The following is a 22,874-nucleotide window of genomic DNA, read 5'->3' on the forward strand; positions in this document are numbered from 1 at the left end:
CCCCTGCACCCTCTGTACTGAGTCCCTCCACGAAGTAGTGATGTTATACAAATCCAACTATTAGTCCAGCTTTTCCACAAAAGTTTTCTGTATGCCTTTTTCTTATCACTGCAACTTGTTGAATCTTGACCAATTCGCTCAGCCTCCTTCTAATTTAACGACCTTTTTTACACCGTCTTTTGAAAAGCAAACCTGCAAGATTAAAACATTTGTGACGCCTTAAACGTAACTTTTTCTTTTTTTCTTTTTAACTTTTCCAATAAACATTTGAGATGTTCTGTTGAATTTTCTTATATTCTTCTTTTGCATTTTGACAATCCTCAGGATATGATTTTATTTGTACAGGGTGCCATTTCAAGAAAGTACTAAAAAATGTCATTTGCACTTTAAATGTTTACTATGTTAAAATCCCGTCTTTGTAGGTAAAGTTATGTGCAGCAATTTCAACTTTTTTTTATAATACAATGTTATGGCAAAAATAAAACTAAAAGAGGTTTACAACACTGATGGCAACATTTTGAAAAAGACGTCGCAAATTCAATACTTTTAGGCCACCATAATCACAAAACCATATCAACTTCCTGAAGGAACCGAATAAAGCGACTTTAGCTAAATGTTTTTTCAACGCTGGCCCTCCAGGCACGCCGCCCTGCAAGTTTTCAACATGCCCCCGCTTCAGCACACATGATTTTAATTGATGGCTGATTAACAGGGTCTTTGTTGAATTGCAATCATCTCAATGGAGTGTGTTGAAGCAGGGAACATCCAAAACATCCAAAACGTGCGTTGAGGACCACAGTTGGGATACACTGAAATAGAGCAAATATTTTTTTGTTTTTCAGACGGCCGTTTGGCTCATGTCAGAGTCTACACCAATAAGAAATAGTGATTGTCTAAATTTAATAATGTTTAGTTTTACAGTTGATGCGCATTGCAAATCAAAGGCTTGAATAGATTTGGAGAGACGCTGTACTCCGCATCATTCAACAACTGGTGTTTCTCGGTCACATTTTCTGCCATTAATTCATATCGGTGACACACCAACCTGCATGTTGAAATAAACAGAATGGATCTGGGGCTCACCAGGGGAATGTAGTCTTTGTTCTCATTTTCACTCTCTCCTATTGAATCGCCAGACTTGCTGTGCGTTCGACACATGAATCCTTTCGCAGCTCGGGTCAGGAGGCGAGTCCTGCTGAGGGCCAGCCTGACGGAGGAGGTAAAGAGGTAAAGCGCAGCAAACACAGATGCTTGCTCTGAATATTTCTCTGAGTTATCTTTTTCATATAAGGACCCAGAGGAGAGGTAAACAAGAAAAATACAAAGATTGAACATATTTGTACAATAATAATGCAAGAGTTTATCTGTTTTAAAGAATTGATCTTTTGTAATTCAAAGTTTCGCATTTAATTTTCGGCTGTATTTTTACTTCCTGCATAAAAAAAAGGAAAAATAAGTATTTTAAAATGATTGGTATATACTTTATTGCCATAGAAACCTGTCAGAAAGTTATATTTATTGCTATTTTTCTTTCTAAATTTAAATTTGAGGAAAATAATAAAATTATACCATAGCTCAACAGTATTTTATGCTAATTAGATGGAAACAAACAAATGTTGAACTTTCAGCTGATCAGACTCCAGCTTTTTGGGAGCCGTTTCTCTCTGCAAACTGTGACAGGCATATTTTATATTTTTTTGAAATCTCAAAATAAATGCTTTCATTTATTTTTCTAACATTTTAAGGTATGTTTCATGTGTGGCTGAAAAAATCTAAAGAAGAACTTTGAAGGAAATAGAGGACCTAACAACCACAACTAGTGGTTTCATTACCGACTTATTTTCTCCTTACCTGGAGAGCTGCAGATCAAGTTTACTTTAAAAGATAAACAAAATGTTTTTGTGTTGTTAGAAGTAAAATCTTACAATGCAAAACTTTATACATCACTATCAAAGTGGTATTTCCTGCAGATAATCATGTTTTCTGAAATGTCTGAAAAAGCTTTGCTGGAAGCAGCAGAATGTCATATTTGTTGAATGATTATAATAATTTTCTATTATATAGAACAATTGGTGATGGATAAAATACTTCCTGGATACTTTGAGAGCATGTCTTACATGTCCAAATACATATTTAGAGCGTTTTTTCTGGTCTGTCAGTGGCTCCATTTCATCAGAAATATGTGCAAAACTTTATCAATATTCCACAAATGTTGATAAAAAAACAATTTGAGACACTCCCATTAAATAAAAAACGCGATTAAAATCACAAGTGAATAAGTTTGTTCATGCGATTAAAAAACATGCCGTGCCATTAACCTCCAACTACTTCCTGTCTTCTTTGTGGTTTGCGCCTGTGGCAACATCTGGTTGTTGATCATGTGACTCGTGTGATGCAAAAAAATAAACCAACATTGATGCGGCCAGAAAACCACCTCATTCTTGCACCAAAGCATTTCAAGATTATGCAAATGTATTTTTGAAATGTCAAACTGGTGTTTTTTTACTGAATGCAGCTACAGTACATTTAAACACCAGCTGAACTTTAATCACATACCTGGCAGAAAAAAGACTCTCCACCGATTTCTGTGATTGGTCTGAAGTAACAGACGGACTCCTCTGTGGGGCGACTTGGAGACAAAGAGGCAGGCAGAAAAGAAAAAAAAGCAGAGGTCTGCTTATCATCTTTCACCATCTGGTAATTAACAAAACTACGGCACAGTGAGGTGTAACAGTGACGACAGAAAACATTCAACACACTCCAGCATCTCTGTCCTCTCCAGGTGAAACGTGTCTTGTTTGACATCGTCAGTTTGAGCCGAGATAAAAATTGCCGACCTCTGTTAACCTCTACAAGAGTAGGACCGTCTAAGTACCAAGCAGTGATTTACAGTTTCACATTTGGTAGAAAATGCTGCTGTGTGAGGCATGTCGAAGGTCTTAGTGGGGGAAAATTGAGGAATTGCAACAAATTTGCAGAGCGGCTGATGTGCTTACCCTCTGTGAAGCTGCATTTGTCCCAGCCGGCGGAGGAGGGGGTGCTGCATGGAGAGACGCCGTCCTCTGCATCTGAAACAAGAACTAAAGTCATTTTCTAAAGAACCATTACAGAAGAATAAATTTTTTCTGTGTTAGTTTATTTACAAAAACTCCAGCATCGAATAAGCTCGTCACTTTGTTTGATGTGGCCTCGGTTTGAAACCGTTCACTCAGTTTGCTTGGTACTTAGGCGGAAAATTTGAATTTCAAAGTCAGACGAGACAGAAACGATCTCGTAAACAAGAAATGAAACAATATCTTTCCTTTAATTGTCAGCTTTCCAACATTTTGGTTTGAATCATTAAAACCTTAAAGCTCCTCCATATCCAAGCCATCTGTTCTTCTTTTAAACCAGCATATGCTTGAACATCTCTTGCCCACATTAGCTCGTGCTGTTGCTATGCCATCACTGAGAATCCTTTTAAAAATGTTGTGTCCTGCTGCTGAAGTTATTTATAAAACAGCTCACAAAGTTCTCTGAGAGACACGTATATCTCACAGCTCTTTGCAGTTTTACATGAAAGCAGGTTTAAACTGACATAAACAAATACAGTTGCTTTCAAACATGTTCACATTTTTACATATATGTTACACACATTTTTACATGAAGGATGAAGAAAAAATAGTTTATAATTCTGAAGTGGAAAGAAAATGATGTGTGGTTTTAAAAGAGTCACCTTCCTAAGATAATGGCCTAAGTCATTTTTGTCAAAAGGGATTTTTTTTTGTTGCCAAAAATCACTTTTGGCAAAAAAAACACAAAAAAATCACTTACTAGGCATGCAATCCACCAATTGTATTGTTAAAAAATAGCCATATGAAGTCATTTTTCCATTTTACACGAGGCATGCAAGGGCAGGAAGTTGCTCTGGTCAGATGAGAACAAAGGTGAAATTTTTGGCCTTCATACCAAATTCATAACAATAACATTAATAATAACATCACCAATGCAAATGTTCATTTGTATGCTGATGTTACAGTTATGTATAGATCGAATGTATAGATTGAAACAGGTTTCTAATACTGTAGAGGTAGATTTTAATGTTTTAAAACCTATTTTAAACTCAGAAAGCAAAATGTTTGTTACACTCTAATTGGAAATCAACAATCAATCTCTCCTTGTCAGGTATTTTATCGACCACTCCCTCTCCATCAAGTCTCACATTCGATTATTATCCAAAAGACTACCATTTAAATTGGTGTTATTTTTAGAATCTTGTCCTGCTTGACATTTCATACTAAAAAGGATTTGTTGAGGCCACTTTCATGCCTGTGCTTGATTATTGTGATGTGCATGCTTCATCACACAGCCTTGAAAAATAAATGAAGCCCCGTACTGTAAGGCAGGAGGACGTCTTCGGCTTCCTCTGACATGCCGCCGGACTGAGAACGGCCGAGCCCGATGGAGTACCCTCTGTTCTTCCTGCTCCCTGATCGAGACCTGGAGCCCCTCTTCAGGTTTGCACCTTCAAGACAAATGGAAATCGTCACAACCTTGCTTGGCTCTGCAGAGTGCAAACACCACAGCAGTTGTTTTTTTCTAACTGATTTTCACAGTTAAAACTCAGGAAAATGTACAACTTAACCTCAACCAATCCCATATTTACAAAATCAAACAAATTTGGTGTCAAGTGACTGTTCTGGAGCCGGAAAATTTTAAAGATTATAACGACAAATTTGCAGAGCAGCTGCAAATGTTTTGTTGCACAAACCATCACAAATGCAACACAGTTCTTGATTTTGGTTGACCTTTCATGACCTCTGGAAAAATTTATGAGTGTCTTTAAAATGATAGCGACACAAACTAGATTCTTGCGGCACAAACGCAGCACAAAATGTTTGACACCAGCTTCATTTAATTTGAAGAAAGTGGGAGGGGGGGACTTCACTCAGGAGAATTAGAGCCATGTAACTCACCCGCATTAACGCATTCAACACATGTTGGCAAATACTCATTGGTGTCCAGGTCAATGGGGACAAATGCTGTGTGTTTGCTCAGAATATTGCAGGCTTTGCTAGTGTGAATAACGTAAACCTGGTACTTCCTGCCAGAACCTGGAAATAAAAAAAAAAACCATACAATACAAAAACCATGATGTATTAAGTAACATTATATGTCATTACTTTTTACTTCTTTAATGAATTGCACAAAATATACACAATAAAATAATTAATAGAATTTGAAAACCTCATCCTTTGACATTTTTTTACATTTTTTTCCAGTTGTGTCAGACGAGTTTCTAAGCTCACCTTGTTCTATCTCGGACTCTTTATCGGCCATGTGCTCAAAGTCGTGTATGATGGAGCTCCCGGCCAGGTGGTGAAACGTCTCGTTCCACAGCTCCTCGTGAACCTTTTCCTCACGTTCCCGGCCGCTTAGAAACGGCTCGATGTCAAAGACCACCTCCCACTTCATGGGTTGCCCACACAGCAATCCCGACACCACTGCTTTGCAGTCTCCTTTGTGATGGCTGGTGGTCCCCAGATGTGACATGTGGGTCTCTTGAGGGGTTTCTGCTTGACACATCTGGTGGCCATATCCATCTGAAATATCAGAGGAGTAACCGTTTAATGCATGAAAGCAGATTTAGGGATAAACTACCTGAAATACAATATTTTATTTATGAAGTGCTCAAACTTTCTTGTACCACCTAAAATATATATATCAAAAGAAATCCTGTGGTTAACAAACAGGACTCCAAGGTTATTTATGTGTGATTTTAACTGCATTTATTATTTACTGGAAATAACACAACTGTGAAATTGTGTTTTTTCTACATTAGTGGGATATTGACAAAGTTAACTCAACGTAACTTTATTCAGGCATTTTCAACACAAACCCCTTTTACTTGGGGCTTTGTGCATATACGTCCCATTTATGGGAAATTTTAACCTGTAATTTTACAGAAGAGCTTTGGATTCAACACTTTGGTGAACTGTGCAAAATTCTTTTGTTTTCTTTCATCCTATTCACATTTAAAGTTGCTTAAAAGTACTAAACTTTGGGCTTTTAATAGAAATAAGTATAAATTCTGCGCTAAAATGACAGACTTAACAAGCAAACATGTTTTTGACGCATTGTCTGACATAAAGGAAACATTTCCCATTAATCCAGAAAGGCTGTCTTTGTGTTCTCACCTGTGTCTCCAATGCTGCCAACGGAGGGGCTGTCCGTGGACGATCTGGACCCATCATCCCCAGCAGGGTTGCGAGCCACAGGCACCCCGGTGCCGTCGCTTGGCTGAGGGCCATCCTGTAGCTGGGGTTGGGGATGAAGCTCAGAGTCATCCTCCTGCTGCGGAGGCGGCTTGTGACCGGTGCCAGGTCGCCCTCTGAAGGACGAGGCGCACAGACCAGCCAGCTGTGGCTAACACCAGAAAACCCAGGTGCCATTATTGGGTCGATAAAGCGAGATACAGCATCAGCCCATTATTATTCTGATCATTTCTGTGAGCTTAAACAAGCTCTTTTGGATCGTATCAGGGGATGTTTGAGAGGGAGACTCTGCTGGTAATTTTTAATTAAAGAAAAACAAATGCCCATAGCCTGACGCCCAAAATTAGAAATTCACAGAGACTTGCTCAAGTATTCATATAATTTGAATTTTACAAGCACAAACTTTAGTTTATAAAAACAATAAAAGCTTATTTAAAATATGAATAATAAGATCTTAAGAACAAGACTATTTTCAGTATCTCAAAATTATGCACCATTTCTTTTATTGTTTGCCAATAAATAAAACACACCGAACCATGTGATTGCAACATGACAAAATGCAGAACGTGACTACTTCAGCACAGTATTTTCTTGATTTAACTGATTATAAACACAGAGCAGAAGCTCGCTGTGTGCCAAAACACAAACTAGACAGATAAATGGAGGCAGTCTGACAGACGGATTGTTGATTCTGCTGAGAAGTTCAAATGCCCCGAGGTTTCCATGTCTCCTGACCTCCTTCAATTCAAATAAAGATTTGCTACACCTATTCATTAAGTCTGATTAAGACAGGATTCTTGAATGGGATTTACCTGGAGCAGACACTCTTCCTCCTGTTAATTCTGTTTAGTCATGGCAACTTGCTTCCTGAGTTATTCAAACCTAATTGTGATTCATTAATTTTGCCCTTAATTACTGAGAAGGACACGTTAGTCTCTTCTTGATTATACTCCAATCCAGACAGGGGTCAGGCAGCTCCCTTAGCTGCCAACTCTTTCTGAATTCAAATATCATTTTCTACTTGACAGCATGACGACTCTATCATTAGATAAATTCATAATATGCTGCTTTAATTACATGCTAGCGCTTTATTTTGTGTGTCGGTTGCAGGGACTTTAAGCAAGCAGCACACACTAATCAGATGTATGGAAAATGGTTGACCTGTTTTAGCGGTAGCTTTCAGCGACAGGTCATACCTGGCAGTCGTTCTTCCAGTGCATTTCCTGCTCGGGGCTCATCTGGCCTGTCAGGTCCTGCACTTTGCTCCTCCTCAGGGGATTCTTGGACACCACAGAGTTGGGGTCACTGGGAGTGAAGGATTTCTTTGCTGGGTTGTAGTCCATGAGCTGGTTTGTGCTGTACGCACGTCTCCTTGGTGATGTGTCATCTAAGTTCAAAAATTTACAGTCACTACATTAGAAACCAATGTTACACTTATGTACCAATAATAATTAAGTCTACAGGGTATTTTAATTAATACATAGTCCCATACATGAGCAGGTATAAGGTATGCATGGTAGGGTCCCAAAGAAATTGACTATAAGTTCATACTTGAATATTATTTATATTCATAAACATATAAATATTTTTATCCTGTTGAGATGTGAAGCAGGTGATTCAACCCGTTCAGTGGTTTTTAGCTTATTTGATCAAATTGTATTGATATCACATATCAATACAACTCACATAATTTGGACTTTATCTGAGTTGTATATAAAGAGTACATGTCTCATGTCTCATGTATACTCAGTACTTTAGTAGACATTTTACCAAATACTTTTTCACTCTTGAGTAATTTCTTGGATGGCTACTTTTAACTTTTGGAGTAAAAATATGTTGAAGTAGTGCTATTTTTACTTGAGTGTGATTTTTTTTGGGTACTCTATACCTCTGACTATGAGTAAACTATTGTTTAAAGTAAACATTCCTGCACTTTGTGATAAAAACAAAGGAAATCCGCTTGTGCAGTTCCTACCTGTAAGGTCTGGCTCTGTGATGACAAGGCCGCCCTCTGCCATGGCGTCCTGGAAGGAGTCATGCAGCGTGCCGCAGGGTGCTTCCCGGTGGGACCCCTGACTGTCCGCTCCCGTCTTCCCCGCCTCCTCCTCTTGTGAGTGGTAAAACACAGAGCTGGCTGACTCAATGGAGCGCATCATGCTGTATCGCCTCCTCTTATCCTGTTGAGATGTGAAGCAGGTGACTCACCCCGTTGAGTGGTTTTTAGCTTATTTGATCAAGCAATTCACAAGGCTTCATTTATTTATTTTTCCATTCAGAAAATATTTGTCAAGGACTTCCACTCGAGATTTACCTTCAAACTGTTTTGTAGTAACAGCAATTTTACAAGACAGTTTGTCAACCAGAAAAGGTTGCTTTTCTGACCCACTGGTGCATTAAACTAATCGTTACCCTTCAACAGGTGTCTTACAGATTTGGGGTTGTCGTGGTAACGGGTAGTGTCGCACACCACGCTGTAGCCAATCAGACTGTCTCCTGGAAAGAGGAAGGTGTTGCCAACAGGGGAGAGCAGCACCTCTTTGGTTTCAGGAAAGAGCCATTCGATGGAAATGTCACTGAGTACCGGGGACATGGTTTTCTTCAGCGACTTTATCATCTGTGGAGTAAAAACATAGAAATAACACAGCTTCTTGCTGATAGTTTCACAGAGGGGGTGGTGTCTCGCATATGATGTCTTAATGGGTATCAGTGGCAGGCACTCGATGTATTGAAATGGCTGCATAATGGCTCTCCGGTGGCCTTCAGAATAACTATAGATGTCATTATGAGTGACACTCCAGGCTGGAAATGTGTACCTTGGGCTGCAGCCTCTCTCCATCAGCCAGGAATTCAGCTGTTCCTTTGGAAACAGCCGCCAACCCCTGCACCAGCCTCCGGCACGCATTTTGTCCAATGCCGAATGTGAAACATCTGCACAGAAACATTAAAGGCAGCACCTTCAAGGACAGATCAGGAGATTTTCCAGCATAGCAACAGATGTGTTCACAGGATGGGTGCACATTTTCATCAAAAATGAAAGACACAATGCTAACAGAGTGTTGGAAAAATATCTTCTTGTGGTTTTCCAGATTTTGCCACTTTAGAACCAAAAACCTTTATGTGGGGTGGACAATAAAGAAGGACAAAATACGTAGTTTCCAAACTTCCCAACAAATAAAATTCCAAAATAGTCACTACAAATACAGGTGTAAATTAGCCTGGCAAAAACCAGCCCTTTGTTCTACGCTGTTTATTTTTGCACTGATTTTTTCTTGGCTATTGAGAAGTGATTGTTTCCTGGAGGCGTGGACTCAGTTGAAGTTTTACACTTTACCCAGTCGCTAATGTTTGTCTGTGACGTATGCAATGTGTCAGTTCAACGCTATGAAGCTACTATCCTCCACCACAACGAAGTGCTGAGCTAAAAAAGATGGTTGTTAATATTAATTCAATGTTCGGAAGCGTCAAGAACGGGCTGAACGACTTTGTTCACTTCCTCCATTGTCATTGCTAAAACTACAAACAAATTGAAATCATAAAACAGCGCCAAAAAGAAAAGTGATGTTATCATTCACAATATCTTCTTTTCGCAGATTGGTCTGGTAGAAAATCAATCCAGGCCAACGCGAGAAATTCCTTACAGACCAGTGAAAGGAGATGAGAATTGTCTGAGTAAATGAATGCAGACTCCACTTTTCTTTTATTTTTATTTGCTAAAAATGGAAAATAAATTATGTATTATTCTCACTTCCACTTGTGAATATGCCTAAGGAGTATGAATACCTCTGCAAAGGTTTGGAGTTCAAAGCATAATTTCATCTTTCATCAGGACTAAAGTTCCTCCCAGCTCTTACAGTTGAGTGAAATATGTTTTTTGTTGCATAACACAGTCAATATCTCAAAAATGGATGGCTCAGCTAATTGCATTGCACCAACACTCTCCTTTTGAATTTTTAATGACAAAGCATTTGCTGATTAGAGCGAGTGTGTCGCTTTCCATGCGGTTTAGATCCTGACTTGAGTCTTTTGGAGATTCATCCTTGTTTGATCTGGTCTCTGAGTGGCTGTGCTGATTTGTAAGCATAGAGCGATAATGACCTGGGAAGTGTTGATGAGTTGGCCGAGCTTTCCGCACCTAATGCAATTATCCTGGGGCAGTCATCCATTAAAAGGGGACGACAAAAGTCAATAATTTCCAGAAAACGACTCTGGACGGGGATTTCACAGCGTGAGTCTTAAATGCAAGCGGCAAAATAAAACGACTTCCTGGAGCGCTGCAGATTTGTTGTGTCATCAGCGCTCCCTGCAAGTTGACAGATGGAGCTCACATGCTGGTTTCTTATTTCTTCATTCTAGCATTCGTGCAGCTTTGTTGTGGCTGAAAGCTGCACAGATGTTCCCTCCAGGACAGATTTGTGATGTTGGATGCTTAAAAGAGGTAAAACGGGCTCCATATTCCCACATTTCATTTTAAAAGGATTACACCATTGTGGCCTGGTTTACATTTCAACACCTAGATAAACCCACACTAGTGATTTTATTTTGTGAATAAAATCACTAGTGGATTTGTCTTGTGGAGCATTAGAAGATGATGTGTTAATTAATTTAAATCTGCCTTAGCTCTACGTTTTTAAATAGCATTACAAAATCGAGGAGCTAGTGCCTTGCAAAAGTATTCACACCCCTTTAACTTATTCAGATTTTGTTACATTACAACTAAGATATCAATATATTTTATGAGGATATTAAGTAATAACATATCATTTTAAAGTAAAAAATAAACAACACATGGTTTTTGACATTTTTTGAGAGTTGAGAAATTCGAAAAGTATGCTTTTGTGCTTTGTCCCATTTATTCTGGAACCTCTAAATAAAATCCCCTGCAATCAGTTGCCTTTAAACATACTAAACAGGGCTTATATTTCTGGTCCAAGCATAATTTTTGCTGTTCTGTGAAGATCTCAAAGGTTTTTCAGAGAACATTAGTGAGCAAACCGCATTATGAAGATTAAATAACAGTAAATGGAGACGTTTTAGTTTTAAAATTGTAATCCAAGTTTTCACCATCTCAGAGAGGTACTGTTCAATCCATCGTCTGAAAATGTAAAATGTATCACATAAACAAAAACCCAAAAGACATTAAATGTTTGCATTCGCAGATTCCTATTAGTCATAAGATGACAGAGCGAATATGTGGAAGAAAATTGTCTGGTTAGATGCAAGCAAAACCCTAAAATACTATGTGTGGCCAACAGCTTAACCACAGTACGCAAAACTGGTACTCAATTAAGAGTTGCACAATTTCTAATATTTTTACTCAAGTAAAAGTAAAAAAGTATCTGTCCAAAAAATCACTTAAGTAAGAGTAGAAAGGTATTTGGTAAAAATGCTACTCCAGTACTGAGTACCTGAACGAAAGAAATCAATCATTTAAGAAAAAAACATTACATAATCACAGAGACCAAAATATAAAGCTATGTCAAAATGTTATTTTGAAGACCAAAATGAAAATTATTCATATAAAAAACATAATTACAAATTAACAAAATCAGGCATAAGGAACATTTTTCCAAATCAGTTTCTTTAAAAAAAACAACAAAAATCACTTATGAAACTTTAACAAAAAATGCCGGTGTGTAGTTTTTGTTAAACGTTCTGGTGTGAAGTTTTGGTCAAAATAAGTTTGTTCTTCATTCAGTGAAGTTACTTACAGCGGGTAGAGAATCCAGAAACTTTCCTCAAGTAAGATTACCAATACTTCATACCAAAACAACTCAACTAAAAGTAAAAAGTACAATATAGTGAAAGTAGTCCTAAAAGTATATTGTTCCAAAATGTTACTCAGAGAAATTTAAAAAGTTAAACAAGGTAGTGGCAGCATCATGCTGTGGTTACACTTAAATTTTGACAATCATTTATCATTTTTCATCTTTCTTTTAATTATACTACTACCCACTGCTTTGTGCTTTGTGTCAGATCCCAAAAGAAACAGGTTGAAGTTTGTAACTGTAATGAAAGAAAATGTGTGAAAGTACAAAGATGTGTGAAGGTGTGAAGCACATTTTTGATCAAACATCAAGGTTTCTACAACCCAAGACGCCTTTAACAAGAAACCCTGATGCTACACAATATTGACAACATTTCCAACAGCATAACTTATTGATCTGAGTCACTAAAAAAGATGTGTTGACAGTGATACTTGCCTGATACATCGTGCGTGGCTGCGGACCAGCTCGATAACCTTGCCTGTGTTGCTGACAGCTCCGTCTGTGAGCAGAAAGAGCAGCCTGGGGTGACCGCTGAACGTGGGCTGCCTCACAATCCAGGTGAGCGGCGCCAGCATGTTGGTGCCCCCCATGTCGGCTCTCATCTTCCTGACGTAATCACAAGCCTGCGCCAGGGCCTCCTGGATCATGAGGATGAGTAGGGGTTAGTGAAACACAGAATCCTATTCTCACAAAGAACACGAAACAGAAATGTTCAATTAGTTGAAATAAAAACACCAAATCATTAATGATTAAAAGTTATGAGTGTAAAACACATTAAAGTAGAATGTGATGTCATAAAGAAATAAACATGTAAAGCATGTTCATCGTTTATGTAACAGACATGTTTCTGATGTTTTGTATTTTTTTTTTCCTCCTTTATTGTGAGGTAAACAAAACTAACAAGAATAGATAAACAGACTAAAAGAGAAACAAAATGTGCAAAAATATCACATATTAACTATGCACAGTACAGTATGTGTGTTGTTTGATATGGCAAATAAAATAAAATGACCATCAGGAATAAACTGGTGTTACGGCCCCTGGCCTCTTGAGGCTGTGCAGGCTCCCTTTTTGTTATGCAGGATTAGCTGGGAGAGCACAGCTTCCTGATTGGCTGCCTGAAGGCTGCAGGAGAGCAGCTACACCATTGGACCAGCAGAGAATTAGCAAGCGAATCAGATGTTGATGAGGCCCACCTGCACCATATAAAAGGCTCCTGAGTCCATTCAGTTGGGCGGCTAGTTGGAAGAGGCTTTGTGAAGCTGTCCCCCCTTGTTTTGGTGTCTCCAACTGCTTTGGGCAGTCTTTGAACTAATTTGGCCTGGTTTGTTTCTGCTTGTTCAGTTGAGCAATTTTGACTTTCCTTTTGTTTAATTTCATAAGCTAGAAGCTCGTGTTTGGGAGGCTTGGTGCTCCCCTTAGCATTCCCTTTGTGTGTGTGTGTGTTTTTTTTTTTTCTTTCCCCCCTTTTGGGTTATTTTGAGTTTACTTTGAATTGACTTGTGTGGGCATTTTGTAACTTTAATTTGCACTTAATATTCTTGAGTTTGTTAACCCCTTTTGTTTTGCATTAGTTGCGTTAAATTGTATTGTTTTGTGAAACTTTCTTTTGTAATAAATCATTTTACTTTCCACTTGTTACTCTGGACACATTTTATGTTGCCGCCCCTGGACCCCTAGACCTTGGGGGCGTAACAACTGGAAATAAAAAAAAAAGGTTGAAAAATGCTAAATAAAATAAAATAACGTACTTAGATGCAATAATAACAATGATGATTGTTATTACTATCATTATTATTAAATAATTAATTTTAGAAGTAAAAGTAGTATATTTAATAAACCAAAATGTGGAACCATACAGTGGTGCCCCTCTTGAAAAATGTTGGCCACCCACAGTCTTTGCTTGGGTCACACAGGCTTACCAGTCATCCATCTTTTATACCTAACAATATTTTGAACACTGACAAAAGTCCAGGAAAGTCAGCATGCCGGTTTGCAAATATAAATAGTCTGATTAATGGTTGCTATTACTAAAATAAAAACCAAGAGAATTAACTTGCTAACATAAATTCATCTACCTCTCAACACACATTTTATCAGAGAAATAAGCCATCAGCGCTACAACTCTAATTAAAAGGTGCTTATTTTGTATGAAAAAGTGCAAAATCCCTGCTACATAAACTGCTGTCTTATTTGAGCTTCAGTCCTGAGAGTAGCATTTCACCCATTGTAACAAAAACTGTTAGCTAAAAGGCAAACAGTTTGCACTTGTTGATTTAGATCTTAGCACTGATGTTAATGCCATTGATCTACTCTCTTCTCTGCAGACTGGATTTGTGTCACTGGGATTAAAGAAACAAGTCTCCTGGGTGAATTCATGCCGATAACACAGATTGGAAGCAGTTGACTCCAACTATGTGAAAGTCTTCCATTGAGAAAAATGTTTAACCTTCTAAGTTATTTAATTTAGCCCCAAACTGTACTCTTCTTTAATTCTTCATGCTATTATTCGTATCTCCTCTGTTATGAATACATTTTAAAATACTCTATCAAACCGTTTACTCCTGAATTGCTGAACCACAACTTTGTTTCAGGTAATTGCAGTACATGCATGCATTGTATACGTTTACCTCCTCGTAGTTCTGGCTGGTTGTGAAGAGTGATTTGAACATGGATCCAAATCCAACGATGTTGAAAAGGCAGCCGGGCACCAAACTCTTCAGGATAACCACCATGGCGTCCTGGAAGACAAAATCAAGAGCCAGTTTGGATTTTAAAACTAAAAACTGTCATCACTCATCATTGCAGCGAATGTTGCACTGATAAGTGAGCAGCATCACACCTTGTCATTTCACCAATCACTGCCTCTTCACCAGCTCAAGGGCAGTTTCTGAAATAATACCACTTAGCTCCACTTTCATTCAGGTGAGTAGCGCCAAGGCTGCATTGACTCGAACATGAATACGACTCAGAATTCAATTGCACTTAGAAAAGGAAAGAAAAAGAGTTTCAAAGAGGAAGGTCCCAGTTTGTTTGAGGATCTTTTAAAAGATTTGTGGAAAATTGTTGTTATATCTCTGTAAAACCCACTCAGACCGTGTGGTGTCTGACAGATCCAATAAAAAGATCAAATGTGAGTTTGTTTAAAAAAAATAAAAAAACAGCAGATGGCATCACCAGTCAAATAATATAAATGTTTAAAGAAAACCACATAAATAAATAAAAGTTGCAGAATTTCTCAAGTCTGGCTGAGAATATTCATTAAACATGATGCAACCTAACAGAACCTGCTAACGATGGATGGAGGGACGGACGGACGGTATAATATCCACAGACCACAGTTGTACACAACTAAAATCCCCCTTTAAGCCTAAAATTAGCCTTCAATTAAGCTGCTTTTAAAAATAAATGATGTGTTGATAACATAATTGAACAAAAATCAACCTTGATAAATCACAGCCAGAGACACAGGAAGTATTTATCTGTAAATAATAGCAGCTAATAAAACACGACGACACGTCAAGCTGAGGTAATAACACCTTCACACGGTGGATGTTGAGTCCGCTCATGCTGCCGCTTCGATCAATAAGGAAGATGAATTCGCCGTGAACTTTCCTCAGGTCTGAGCAGATGGATTTGAGGTCGGGACAAAAGTTCAGCATGACCACGGGGTTGTGGAGGATGTCCTTATGCAGCCGTCTGTGAATGACATCTACCTGGATGAAGAAGTGGAGCAGAATGATAAATAAATTACCGGGGGAGATAATGAACTCGAGAGGATTTGCAGAGAATTCAATACAAAATGCACAAGTGATCAGATTGACAAAACACATCAATTATTGAAAATGTGCAGGAAAAAAATCAGGCAGAATGAGCCTCGCCTTTGGAGTGTTTCCATAGAAACCCATTTTTATGGCTAAGTGCTCTTCCCCTCCAGTTTAGGTCTGCTGGTCACTTAATAGTCTCATCATCAAAGCTTGATGTGAATGGCCCCACGCAGAGATAATCGCAGAACTCAACCTAGACCCAGAGCAACAAGACTGTCTTTTATAATCAAAGAGCCTAGATGTGCACAAAACAGCAGAGTTTCATCATTTTGACCAAAACTGTCAGGTCAGAATTATTACCAAAGAAAAGTATAATTTCTAAACCAATTTACAATCCTAAATAAATTATATTTTCCTTTAGTAGTTAGATTTTTTTTGCAAAAAAAAAAAATGGAGCGTGTAAACTGTGTCACAAAAATTAAAAAGGAATTTGCATGTGTGCTTTATTAAAAAGAAATTCAAGTTGCACATTTTTGGAGGCTCAAAGTTAGCTATAAAACAAGATTACATTTTGGATAAAATTTTGGTCCAAATTTTGGACACTTTTTAGACACTTTTAATAAATTAAAAGCTGATTCTGGTTAAATGAGAGTAGAATAGTTGTGTTCCTGTTTACTGCGAGGCTATAAAGGAAATTCAAAAAATTGTTGTCAATCAATCAATAATTTATTTATGTAGTGCTTTACATAACCAATGTGTAGAAGACCAAAGTGCTTTACAGGATCAAAAAGAATATACAAGACATAGCAACAGGTAAATACAAAATACACAGCAAAGTGACGCAGAACGAGCGAGACAAAACCAGAAGTGTCACCACACATTTAATGTAAGTAGTAAAAAAAAACAGATTTATACTTTATATTGCATCGAATATTTTCCATTATAGGAATATTTTAACTTTTTTGTAATAATTTTGCCCTAATTAAAAATAAAACATCTGCAGTACAGTATGTTGATTAGCAGATCAATTGGGTGCTATTTTCACCCTGTGGTTTTGTACTATAAAGTGTCTGTTTTTTACTTAGCTTAACCAATTCTGATTAGTTTTTCTTCAAAATCGCTGGATTGTGCATTTTCCCATTCAAATGCTCAGAAGCGAAGCCGGTGAGGCAGCAGCGAGCTGAGCCTCACCTGGGATTACGCAACCTCTGGCTAACCGCACTGGCTGCCATTATATGACAGGATCAGGCACGTGCTGAGGGGGGGGCCTGGGTGTGCTTGAGCACCTGCCCTTTTTGCTCCTTGCCCCCAAGTGCCCTTTTGGTCAATTTTTATTATATATATATATATAATATATATATATATATATATATATATATATATATATATATATATATATATATATATATATATAGTAACAAATCGATGTAATACTTGAAGAAATCAATAGCTTCTTATGTTACTGTAAATTAGATCCCCTCTTCTTGTCCCTTTCTGATTAAAACCCTTCATTAAAGATCCTGTGTCTTTAAGGCTTCTTTCCTAAAGAGCCTTTCCTTCTGATTGAAAGAGCCTTGACAACAAACAAGGCACTTCAGGAAGTGGAGGAGTCCTTTTCTGTGTGTTCTCCGTCAATGGCACTGAGAAATACAAAGCTGTCAAAAAGGATTATCCCCATTACAGGGATTCTCCAGGTTTTGCTTTGTCAAATCTAAATGCTTCAGATCATCAAAATATATATATATATATATATATATATATATATATATATATATATATATTTTTTTTTTTTTTCAGACAAAGATAACCTGACTAAACACAGAAATCAGTTTTCAGACGATGATTTCACTTGCCAAGAGAAATCTTATATGAAATGGAAAAAATGACAGTCCCTTAAACGTTGTACTAAAATCAACTGGGATGCTCTGAAGGCAGATTTCCCAGAGGGAAACTGGAAAAAACTACAACTGATCCCAGATATAACTTGAAAGGCTAACTTTGTGTTTCAAATTGGCTACTACTCCTATCAACAGCAGTATACAACAGGGCCATTGTAGATAGAAAAAAAATTAGTAAATTTTCACTGAAAAGTGTTGGAAATGTTCTAGAAAAAACAAGGAAACTTCTGAGTTTGAAAAATCGAAAAGTTACTAGAAAAAACTTTCTGAATTTACAAAAACTATTTAAAAAAAATTCCTAATAAAGTAATTTCTTGACTAAATAAATTATAACAGTTTAATTTGCATTCAAAGAGACATTTAAAATTTAACAGCGAAAGGGAGAATTAATTATTGATAAAACATTTTTAAAGGCTTGTTTGCATTCAACCAATTGAATATAGAGGCCTCAGCAAATGTAAAATGTCATAATTTGATTATGTCAGAAAAATATCATATTAGCTTCAGGAAGGCGAAACATAAAATCTTGACGGGAAACTTTACGTAGATGATGAGGGGGATAACATTTATGAGATATTGAATTAACTGAATTATCTATATTGTTTTATTACAAACTTCCAAAAATGTTTACAGTTTTAGAAATATTCAACTACACAAGTAACTCCCTGATGTTTCATGATTTTATCAGGATTACATTCTGCTTCAGACTATAGTTAAAATAGCATAAATGCATCTTTTAAAAAACACCTGTTCTTAGCTTTAATGTTGACGCCTTCTGAACAGAAACGGGTATAGTATTGATGTCATCAGTTCAAGTAGAGGAAGGAAATGATGGCCACACACTCACTTTCCTCTGATTGCTGGAGTCCTTCTTGGTTGCTTTGATGAAATCACTCCGACTGTGAAGATACTCGTCGTACTCCTCCTGCGTCATGTCTCCATTCTCGACGAGAACGTGTGGCACATGGGGCTCTGATGTGGCACAGCGACGGTGAACAAAGACATCAAGATGGAAACTGTCAGTTTCTGTGACTGAAAGCTTCACTGGGGAGTAAAAAGGTAATCCAAAAGCACAGAATTACGCCCACGCTGATTGTGGTATTAATTGTATCACAGTGGGGCTAAAGAAAAGAAAACTAAATGAGAAAAAGGATTAAGTTTCTCTCTTTCTTGTTAAGGGAAAGGGTGAAGGTTTAGTGAGAGCTGCAGTCGGCACACTCTTCCAAGTATAGGGTTTTACAAATCAGGATAAAATAACATTTGGATCATTGCCAGGTTTTAAAATAATTAAAAATTCACACTGTCACTCAGTTGAAGTTTAAACCAAAATGGAAAATTCACCAGCTTAAAGCAGAAAGCTTTCTGCAATTTTTCTTTTTTCTTCTGTATTCATTCAAAATTTATCTTTTTGAATGAATTCTGACCTAGTATTTCCTTCAGTTCATTAAAGATTAGAAATATTTGTTCTGGGCTGATATTGTATCAGCCCAGCACCTCAATGGACAATGGACCCCCTTTGACTGGTCCATGTAATGTGAGACCTACACACTCCTTCTGGCTAATGTAAAGGCAATTATGTCATTCAGTTGGGAGGAACATGTTTATGCATCCCACTGCACCTCAGAGTGAAGATGCTGGTCTGAAACATAAAATCTTACCAAGTATTTTAGTATTTTCTTGTGCACAAAATCTTAGCACACTTGAAACAAGGCATAACTAATTTACAAGTAACTTCTCAGGAAGAAATACGAGCTTGTTTTAAGTCAATAATGTCTTAATATTGCTGAAAAAGTATTGGCTTTACTTATAGGTTTTCACCAATATTAAGGAATTATTAACTTAAAAGTAGATCCTATTTCTTGCTGAAAAGTTACTTGTTAGTTTACTTTAAAAATTTTTTTATTTCAAGTAAGATAATGGCACAAGAAACGACTTAAAATACTTTGTAAGATTTTGTGGTTTTGCAGTGTGTCGGTTTCCTAGACATTCACGCTTATATGATGTTTCTTCTGACTTTCTCCTTTTTTAAATGTATACATTTTCACTTCATCAGCTCAAATATTAACATTGATGCATCTACTTTAACCCTGGTAAACATTGTGTTATGCATTTATGCCAGAATTTCTTGCGGAAGTAATTTTGCCACTCCTTTTCCATTTTTTATTAATTTTAGAAGAACTATCATGAGATTTAAACCTGGACTAGAAATATGTACAATATTTGTCAACAATAATGCCTTTCAAGGTCTTACTTTTCGCATTGTATTGTCACTAATCGAAACACAATCCGTGAATGTTCGAAGCACAGCTCTGTCTCCTTCATCCCTTAGCTGAAGCTGAACCTCCATGTTGTGGCAGAAACAGCAGCACAAGTCTGCTGTGAATTAGATTGTCCTGGACTGACCGCAGGTCTGCTTGTGAACAAAGTGCTCATAAGAGGCCCATCAGCTCAGTGTGTCCACGGCTCATTCCTGCCTCAGGGAGACAACCAGCCCACACATCCTGGAGATCAAGACGGCATTGAGGGACAAAAAAAGAGCACCACAGGAGGAAAAACCTCCTGGTGCTGGTATGCAATAATTTTTTTTCCTGGACAGATAGTGAGTCACCTCACTGCTGATCTGATTGCAGGCCACATATTGTGTAAAAGAAAAAAGCTAAGAGCCAATTTGAGAATGTTTTACTTGTAAATGAATAAAAGTCTAAGTGCAGCGCTGAGTTTTAAGTTATAAACTCACCGCTGGGGTAGATGAGTATTTCGACAGGGCAGTCGTAAGTGTACTTGTCAGCCAGCGTGATGACGACGCTGGTTGCCGAGCGAGCCAGAGGGTCTGCATCAGCTCGGATGGCGTGAGAAGGGCTCTCCACTCCTACACAGAGCAAACAAGTGGCTCTAAAACACCGGCAATTACTCCAGTCGCTAACAGCATCCTGGGCACACATTTCCAGAGGAATTCACACAAAGAGGAGGCAGCGTTAACAGTCGACAACTCAACAAACTTACCTGTGCAGTTTAAATAAAAAGCTGTGGGAGATATAATTAGGGCTGAAAATAAAGATTATTTTAGTCATCGATTATTCTGATGGCTGGAAAATTCTGGTGATTTTATTTAAGCCTTTTCAGTATTAAAAATACATTAAAAGATGCAAATAAATAATTAAATTCCTTATGAATATTTTTTGAAATGAAATAATGTTGCATTCCTTGATCATTTGCATCAAAGGATGCATCTGCAGCTAAAACAAATAATCCTAATAACACGCGAAAAGCACAACCTTTTCTGTTTGACTTAATATCACTACAGTGTTGGACTGATCTGTTTATTATTATTTTAATTAATTGATTAATAATCGATAAGCAAAATATGCCAAATTGTTTCCACAATTTGAACTGGGCGGAGCTAAAATTAGACCACTTGTGGTTTTTGGAGTAAAACATATCTACAACGTTTTTTTGCATCTTAAATGTAACATTTTGTACAATTTTAGCTTAAATACTGTTCTGAATATGTTGTTCTTGCTCAAAGGAGCAAATGACCTCCTTTGAGTCACTCCAGTTAATGATTAATTGATTATTTAAATAGTTGATTATTATCTCAATAACCGATTCAACACAATTAATCATTTCAGCCTTAGATATAATATAAAGCAAACACCATGGAAAATTGCTAATTTAATCTGGTTGGTGGGAGACAGAGAAGTTGTGACTTCTTCAGTTTGCATGTCAGAGACTCTGTGATCAACTCAGAAAAAAATCCCAACAACTTGGTTTTGGATTTTGTTTGCATGATTGTCTCTGACTGCAGCAAAAGCATGTTTGGCAGTGAGCTGTATTTGTGCAGCTCACCACCAAACACCTTCCCTTACAGTTTCTTATAATTCAGATAAGCAAATGAAATCACTGATGTCTTTTTCTCCAAATAAACTGATGGTAGATATGCAGAAACTTCCCAAGTATGTTGAGAAATTCAGCAAATATTGAGAAAAAATCCTGATGTCCTCAACAGCGTATTTGTATTAGGTGCATGTATTTTATTTTATTTCAGTTTAAGTGTTTTTATTATTGCATGACTGTTGGTGTTACTTTGTTATATGAATGTCTCTCTTGGGGATAAAGTCTGTGAGGCAGAGAAGTGACGTAAAACTGAAATTTTTTACTGAGGATTCCTCTAAAATCAAACTGATCATTTTAGACAAAATATACAAGCATAGACATATGCAACACGGAGTGTGTCACCATGTTGTAGGAGTTTTCATGTTACAGATGTTAAGAGCCTCCAATAATTGCATATAAACAAAAGAGATAAATCATCTAACCTGCGAGAAGGTACGGAGCTCGAATCTCCAGCTGGAAGTTAAATTCATAGTCCATGGAGTTGATGGCCTCATCCTCCAGCAGCGCCGCCAGCCACAGCGGAGAGGCGCTTGGATTCTGATCGTGAGGACTTGAGGCACAAGTGGGTCTTTCACGACTAAAAACATAGATACTGTTTTTCAAGAACTTTAACACGCCACAACAGTCATGTTCAATATCTTACTTAAAATGTATGTATTTTGGTAAATTTATGTATTTCTTTAACTCAATCTACTTAATGCATACACTGCAAAAACACAAAAGTATTTTTGGCCTAGTTTCTGAGGCTTAACATTTTAGCATGTGAAATAAGGCAAAATTAACTTACAACTAATTTTTCAGCAAGAAATATGAACTTGTTTTAATTAAACTATTTTATAATGTAGATTTTTTAAAAAGTACTTGCTCCACTAGCAGATTATTTCACCTATAAAAAGACATTTTCCCACATTAGAAGTAAAATAATCTGATAGTAGAATTAAAATATTAATACTAAGGAGTTATTCATTTAAAATAAGCTTCTATATTTTGCTTAAATTTTACTTATAAATTAGTTTAGTCAAATTTCAAGTGTTCTAAGATATTTGGACTAGAAATTAGACAAAAAAGTGCTTGTTAAGATATTGCATTTTTACAGTGTGCTGCAATTAGTTGCACATATACTGATGATTTTACACACACTTGTTTTTGCTTACAGTGAATGAAAACCCAACATTCTAGATTAGATTATTAAGTGTTCATAAAACCAAGATGATTTCATGAAAAATAGGTGTAATGTCATTTTAAAGATTGCTATTATCTAAAAGTACTTTTAATGTGAGTCTCATCATAATCAAA

General features: G+C 37.2%; 1 protein-coding gene across 1 annotated transcript in view; it reads right to left on the reverse strand.

The window, feature by feature from the left end:
* The window catches only part of vwa5b1 (von Willebrand factor A domain containing 5B1), a 36,057-nt gene that overhangs the window by 4,191 nt on the left and 8,992 nt on the right, over positions 1 to 22,874 (reverse strand). Inside the window, exons 5-21 of the mRNA XM_081609251.1 lie at positions 22,001 to 22,155; positions 20,422 to 20,553; positions 18,532 to 18,656; positions 15,559 to 15,735; positions 14,650 to 14,760; positions 12,455 to 12,657; positions 9,068 to 9,182; positions 8,683 to 8,868; positions 8,230 to 8,431; positions 7,451 to 7,641; positions 6,177 to 6,405; positions 5,289 to 5,582; positions 4,956 to 5,093; positions 4,376 to 4,504; positions 2,997 to 3,068; positions 2,557 to 2,629; positions 1,084 to 1,207 (exon numbers count right to left, since the gene is read on the reverse strand). Coding sequence (XP_081465377.1) covers positions 1,084 to 1,207; positions 2,557 to 2,629; positions 2,997 to 3,068; positions 4,376 to 4,504; positions 4,956 to 5,093; positions 5,289 to 5,582; positions 6,177 to 6,405; positions 7,451 to 7,641; positions 8,230 to 8,431; positions 8,683 to 8,868; positions 9,068 to 9,182; positions 12,455 to 12,657; positions 14,650 to 14,760; positions 15,559 to 15,735; positions 18,532 to 18,656; positions 20,422 to 20,553; positions 22,001 to 22,155 — 2,656 coding nt within the window. The remainder of the gene's footprint in view (positions 1 to 1,083; positions 1,208 to 2,556; positions 2,630 to 2,996; positions 3,069 to 4,375; positions 4,505 to 4,955; positions 5,094 to 5,288; positions 5,583 to 6,176; positions 6,406 to 7,450; positions 7,642 to 8,229; positions 8,432 to 8,682; positions 8,869 to 9,067; positions 9,183 to 12,454; positions 12,658 to 14,649; positions 14,761 to 15,558; positions 15,736 to 18,531; positions 18,657 to 20,421; positions 20,554 to 22,000; positions 22,156 to 22,874) is intronic.

This window comes from Poecilia reticulata, chromosome 7, assembly GCF_904066995.2.
Source record: "Poecilia reticulata chromosome 7, P_reticulata-male-v2, whole genome shotgun sequence".
NCBI classification, from domain to species: domain Eukaryota; kingdom Metazoa; phylum Chordata; class Actinopteri; order Cyprinodontiformes; family Poeciliidae; genus Poecilia; species Poecilia reticulata.